This window comes from Nelusetta ayraudi, unplaced genomic scaffold (genome assembly GCF_046127955.1).
Source record: "Nelusetta ayraudi isolate G7.1 ecotype Tasmania unplaced genomic scaffold, CSIRO-AGI_Nayr_v1 ptg000060l, whole genome shotgun sequence".
NCBI classification, from domain to species: Eukaryota; Metazoa; Chordata; class Actinopteri; order Tetraodontiformes; family Monacanthidae; genus Nelusetta; species Nelusetta ayraudi.
The window spans coordinates 714,610-721,147 of NW_027466110.1; the positions used below are offsets into that span (position 1 = coordinate 714,610).

The 6,538-nt window shown below is 46.2% G+C and overlaps 1 protein-coding gene across 1 annotated transcript; it reads right to left on the reverse strand.

The window, feature by feature from the left end:
* Window positions 1–552: 552 nt before the first annotated feature.
* On the reverse strand, window positions 553–4,130 carry gpr45 (G protein-coupled receptor 45). The gene is made up of 3 exons (XM_076039915.1): window positions 3,953–4,130; window positions 3,062–3,195; window positions 553–2,115 (listed from the first exon to the last, which is right to left on the reverse strand). The coding sequence occupies exon 3, from the start codon at window positions 2,022–2,024 to the stop codon at window positions 828–830; it is 1,197 nt and encodes a 398-aa protein (XP_075896030.1). The 5' UTR covers window positions 2,025–2,115; window positions 3,062–3,195; window positions 3,953–4,130; the 3' UTR covers window positions 553–827.
* Window positions 4,131–6,538: the final 2,408 nt, after the last annotated feature.

Here is a 6,538-nt window from a genome sequence, read left to right on the forward strand (position 1 = left end):
AGCTTACTATCTGATCTTAATGAAATCACCACAATAGCATTGGCAACGACACGGAAATTACATCATTAAACACAGATATGACACGCGGAGAGAGAACCCAATGGTGGTGTGACACAGTTTGAATTGGATAAGTTTCACAAACCACAACAGACGTGAGCCAGCATTTTCAAACACTGAGCTTTCAACCACATTGATAAAAGACAAGAGTTGCTAGTTCAAACCTGTGTACAGCACAGTGACTTTTTAACTGTCACTGTACTTCAAGTTGGCCTTTTTTTAAAAAAAAAAAAAAACTTTCATTGGCTGGCCACTCCCCCGGCAACACACACAGTTATCAACATCCACTTTGTGGTCTAGTGGTGTGGCGTATCCACCCCTGATACTGGGAGGTTGGGGGTTCGAGCCCTTGCTGGGTCATACCAATGACTAAAAAAATGGTACCCATTGCCTCCCTGCTTTGGCACTTTGGTTGGACTTGGGAGGTTAGACCACTCTAGGGGGCCCATATGCAGAGGACAAACTTCACATTCTTCAGGATGTGACAATCGCCTTTCTGGCTTCAGAGACACTGCTAGTCCTCGTCTGTGACTAAATAAGTTGTCGCTGGAGGAGGCGCAATGGGGGGAAAAGTTGATTAAAACAGTAGAAGAGAAAGTGACAGGACAGGTGTGTTGTCACTGTGTCTAACAGTGGCATCCTCCCTGTTATAAGTCAAGGTGTCATCAAAAACAATTTTTGGAACCATCATTTAAAGGTACAAAAATGACATAGTGCTCCTTTAAAAAGCAGCCACTGGCTCTTTCATTGCTCATCTGGTCTTCCAGGCTTCACACGGCCGACTGAGTCTCGCTGCACACGTAGACGTTGCTGGGCCTCACCCTCCGGCGGCTCCGCCCCGGCACCCTGGGACACAGCCTGCAGCTCTTGGGGATGAACTCTTGGCACGCCTCCCTGAACTTGCGGATCCTCCAGCAGTAGATGACAGGGTTGAACACCGTCTTCAGGTAGCTGAGCCACAGGGCGCCCACGCTGAGCGGGTAGAAGACGGAGCTGTAGTAGAACCGGCGGCTGAACACGGCCAGCAGGCTGACCACCGTGTGCGGCAGCCAGCAGACGGAGAAGCCCACGAAGAGGATGAGGATGGTGGTGAAGGCCCGCGTCTTGAAGCTCATGTCCACCTTGACGTGTGGCGGCCGCTGCAGCCCCGCCTGCAGCCTGGCCTTGCTCGCCCGGCCCATGGCAGGCGGGCGGGCGCGCTCGCTGGCGTGGTTGTGGACACGCAGCGTGTTGCGGCGGACCGTGTTGAGGATGCACACGTACGAGTAGAGCATGACGGCGAACGGCACGAAGAACACGGCCACGGCCAACAGCACCGTGTAGCTGCGGTCGGCTACTGAGTCCGAGTAACCCAGCACGCACTGGGGCGGCGCCCAGCCGCCGCTACCTGCGCCGCCACCCGCCACGCCCGTCCTCCAGCCGACCACGGACGGCAGGGACACGCACAGGCTCAGCGCCCACGAGCCGACGATCAGCACCTTGGCCCGGTGCGGGGTCAGCTTGTCCTGCCGCTGCACGATGATGAGGAAGCGGTCCACGCTGATGATGAGGAGGATGGACACGCCCTCCAGGACGAAGAGCCAGTAGAGCATGATGGAGGCGCGGCAGAAGCCGCTGCCAAAGCTCCAGTCGGCGGCGGCCACGGTGACGGCGGTGAAGGGCATGCAGAGCAGCGAGAGCATGATGTCGGACAAGGCCAGCGTGGCCAGGAGGAGGTTGATGGCCGAGCGCATGGCCGGCTTCTGGTAGACGATCAGGCAGACGATGGCGTTGCCAAGGAAACCAATGGTGATCATGAAGATCATGACGGCCGCCAAGGCTGCACGCAGGGCGACTGACACGGCCGGGGGTGCGGCTTCCGACGAAGGTGGGGGCTCCTCCTCCACTTGGTCGGGCCCCATGAAGGTGCACTCCTCCAGCATGCTTTCGTTACAGTAGGCCATGGCAGTGACCACCGGGAGGGGCATCAGTCCATATGAAGGTTTGCGTGTGATTAGTGTCGTGCCACAGCACTGAATGTGTTGGCCTCCGGGTGCAGCTGGAGTCCCATGACAGCACCTGAGGGGTAAAGGCAAAGATGGGAACCTGTGTTCATTTATAATTTGGCATTCAGCAACATTAAAAATTAACAATCAAAATAGATTCAATTTAAAGGTCACGTATTGCACTCGTATTAAACAGACTTCCACTGGAGCAGCCTCCCACAATTAACTGAAACAAAAAAGAAAAAAACTGATCTCCAAAAAATGCAAGCGTAGCTCTGTGGTTAAAGCCTCCAGTTTTGGTCTCCTGATAAAATTAAGACTTTGTTAGATCTTCCACAAACAGCTCATAGGTAAGGAGAAACACCTGGTTGATGGTGTTGTCACGGACCTGGGAGAGGTGCCAATATCAGTGCCCTTTGTTATATCACAAAAAGGATTTTATTCTTAGTCATTTGAGGAGTTCCAACTTTCATCTCCAAATGCCTCTTAAGTTCATCACAAACGATTGATTCGTCGCACAGGATGAAGACACCGCTTATGATAGAAGTAATTTCTGCATAATAGTCTACACTACATTCTATGACAGGACTTCTGAATCTGACCTCATCCCTGTGGTCTGCTCACATAAAAACCTTTCATAAGAACCTTTGACGTCTCTGTCATTTATTACTCTGCCATTATCTCAACTTTGAAGCCCGGAGTGACGTGGCCCCCACGATGCTGATGGAGTTACACAAGCCCCAGGCTGAACCCAGCAACACACTGACAGATATATGAGCTGCTTTGACCGGCTCGGCAGGAGCTGATAACAAACAGCTGACCCACTTGTGTGCACACACGCACATTTTTTACACATTCTAGCCCACAGACGGCCACTTCGTGCGTCAGCTTTCACACATTGGTACTACATTAGAAAACACAAACGTTGACACACCGGTTTGTGTTCTATGCACTCAACAACAACAACAACAGCAGCAGCAGCTATTTCTCGGAAAACCCTTGATAAAACAGAGACGCACCCTCCCAACCGCTCACACGGAGGAAACCTTTGTTGCTATGGTTTCCACTACTTCCTCCTGCTGGCGAGACGACGCTAGTGTTGAGGTTCAGGACTGAGTGATGTGGTCCTTCCAGGTCGCCTGGCTCTGTGAAACTATAGGGAGGTAAGAAAGAACAGTGACGATAGTTATCACCTCTGGTTTAGGCACATCTTGGGCAACCTAAGATTTCCTAATGTAATTTGTGACTTCGGAGTGTGGCAGTGTTGAATGAAATTTGGGACAAAATTCTCTCGTCATGATGCTGCCTAATAATGAGAATGTGTGAGAAAGAACCAAACTAGACAAACTCAATGGATGAAACACACGCTTGGATCATCCAACGTATAATATAAATACAAATGCATTAAATGTTAAACACTCGCAAAAGAGCAAGAAGTTTGAACATTTTATACCACACAATACAAAACATGGCAGGATGATTAGCAGAGGGATAGCAGCTGTTATGTTTCTTTCAAGGACTCACTGGCACTGGTACAAAGAGGAAAGCAGCAGAAAACGTCAGCAGGAAAACATCTATTTAGGTCATTTTTTTTTTTGAGTTTTTGCATTTTGCATTTTGCATTTTGTTTCTGATTGGAATCCGAGTGTAACACATCCAGACAATAACAGCGAGCTTCCCTTGGTATTGATTATTATGTAATGCTTATCCAATCAAATAAAAGAGGTCACTGCACACACTGCGAGAACACACAACAGAAAAACAGTTTAAATTTGCATCGGATACTGAAAAAATAAATAAATAAATAAAAAATAAAAAATACAATTTCACCTCGCAGCCGGTGGATTAAACCAAATCATACCAATCGAATATTGGCACCGCCGCAGCCGACAGAACATCAACATTCTCACCTTGACGATGCATTTCAATTCTTTGATGACTCCTCCGTCCGTGCCGGGCCCTTACCCCGAATATTTCTCTTTTCGCTGCCGAATCGATCTCCATCGCGCCGTATGCGGACGGTGCTACTGACGCCAGAAGAGCAGGTGGTCCCACATTTAAAGGAGCAATGCCGCGACTCCAGCCGCACGCCAATACCCCCCTCCTCATCTGCTACGTTAAGGCGTTGCACCCTTGATTCCTGGTCCATACAGGACATCTAGCTATTTAATATTAAATGTTTGGTGGTGTCACTCTGCCGTGTAGTGGGTGTTAATGTGTTAATGTGACAATACTTGACATTCCCTCCGATACGCAAATGTCTGATGTTAAAATCCGCAAACATAACTAAACCACAAATACGTTTTTTTTATGTTATGGTTTGGCCAAAAGCTCCAAAGGAAAGGAAACGTTAGAAAAAACTGACCTACAGATAGATTAGACGCCTTTCATTTTGTTGACTCCTGCAATAATTTCCATGTCCAGAAGATGGCAGCATTGCACCTTAATAATGTTATTCGTAAAAATGACTTTTTTTTGTTTTTTTGTTTTTAAAATATTGCTGTTTGCGTTCTGATTTCTTTGAGTGGTTATTATGACCCACCAAACAATTGTCCATATTATTATTATATTATTATTATTATTGATAATAATAATAATAATAATAATAATAATAATAATAATAATAATAATAAATTGTTGTCGTTAGGTAGAGATGACGACGACGATGATGATGATGACTTAGAAGGTCAATTCTATTTAACTAAAATGTACATAATAAAAATGTATACTTCTCAGGTGGCATTATTTTTATGTTTTCATGCCACGTGTGGTCCAGATGTGCAAAAATAACACACGCACAGGGAATTTTCAAAAGGCAATGAAAATTTTTAATTAATTTTTGTTTCATTATGGAGGAAAAAAATGCTGTTTTCTCAGTCTTCACACACGGTTACGTTCACACACTTAGCATGCAGCTGGAGATCCTTTTCGTGGGCATGCTTGTCTAAATTGGCATCATGCCCATGTGTTGAACATGCCCATCAAACGAGTTCCACTCTACCGGTCTGGCACATGCATGCTCGTCACGTTCAGTGGCACCCACACAACAAGCTTGCTACTGAGAGAATTAATTTCCCTGTCCATTATTCCACAGATGTTTGCTTTAATTTCTTCCTGATGGAGAGACTTTGGTGCTCCATCATTCGCCAAAAAAGCAAACACGGCTAAAGTGAAAAATATCCAACAGTATTCAAAGGAGAAGCAACAATGGGAACAGGCGGCGCTCGCATTACTCTTCAAACATTCACATGGAAATAAATAAAGAGCACAAGCAGCAAAGCAGGTACCTTTTGTGGCTCCCTTATTAAACTCAAGGGAGGAATCACCAACTGCAAGAGTTTTCACACCAAGTGAGCCACAGTTAATCAGTGTCAGGCTTTAATAGTTTACGAGTCTCCACAACCTGAAAATGATTAACACCAAACAGAGGAGACTGACAATGTGCAACCCACGGTGAAGTTGTCAAAACTTTGCCATTGTTTATAGAAAAGATCTCTGAATCCGTGCGGGTTTGTGTCTCTTGTGACCAAACTGTTAGGCAACACACAACAAGAGGGAATTATCGTGCAATAATTGCTTCACGTAAAGAGCCGCTGAACAAGGCTTTAAGAGCAATTATGAGCAATTATACGAGCAGTTTATATTGGAGCATGTAATAACATCCTTGGTGTGGAAACATCCAGTGTTGTAGTCACAAAGGATGGACGAGGAGGAAAAAAAAAGACACTTCAACAATGAATAAATTTCAAGTCACACATAAATGCAAGAACACTGGCTGCACATTTCTCTGTCATCAGGCGCACACGGGGGCCGAGCTGTTTCGGTTGATTGAGGGGTTTGGGGGCTTCAGGTTACAGTAACATCATCAGCTTTAGATCACAGCATTAATATTCAGCGAAGACACCTCGTGTTGTGCGATGACAAAACCCTTTGAAGGGTTTTTTATCCCCCAATTTCAGCCTTATCTCCCATCTTTACATCGCTAAGCTTTGAGGGGATCACACTGCAATCCCCCAAGCTTAGATTCTGCCTTTTTATTATTATTTTTTTTTTATGAATGAGAACTTTTGGCTTGTGCAGCACGGTGGGAATACATTGCATTAAGAGGCACCGCGGATGATTACAGCGAGCCGTGGCAACACGTTACCACCTCTGTGTGATATTTTGTGCGCGGCGGCTGAGAGGCTGCAGAAGTTGGGATTTGCATAACAATGTGTGGTCAACATGGTGATCGTGATTGTTTTTGTAAGTCAGTTAAGGGCAGTCGGATGTGTGTCTCACTCCCCAGCTTGCCGGGGTAGAACGAGCAAATTATTTCTTTAAAGGCCGAGCCATATAGGATTAAGTAGCATAATGATAACAGAGCATATCGCAAACAATGTCGGCGTTAATCCTTGTTTTCTGATGTTCCACTTGATCTCACATTTCTTCGTAGACCAGCTCTGATGTCAGAGTAAAAAAATTGCAAAACCCCCCGAGGAGATTGACAATCTGGG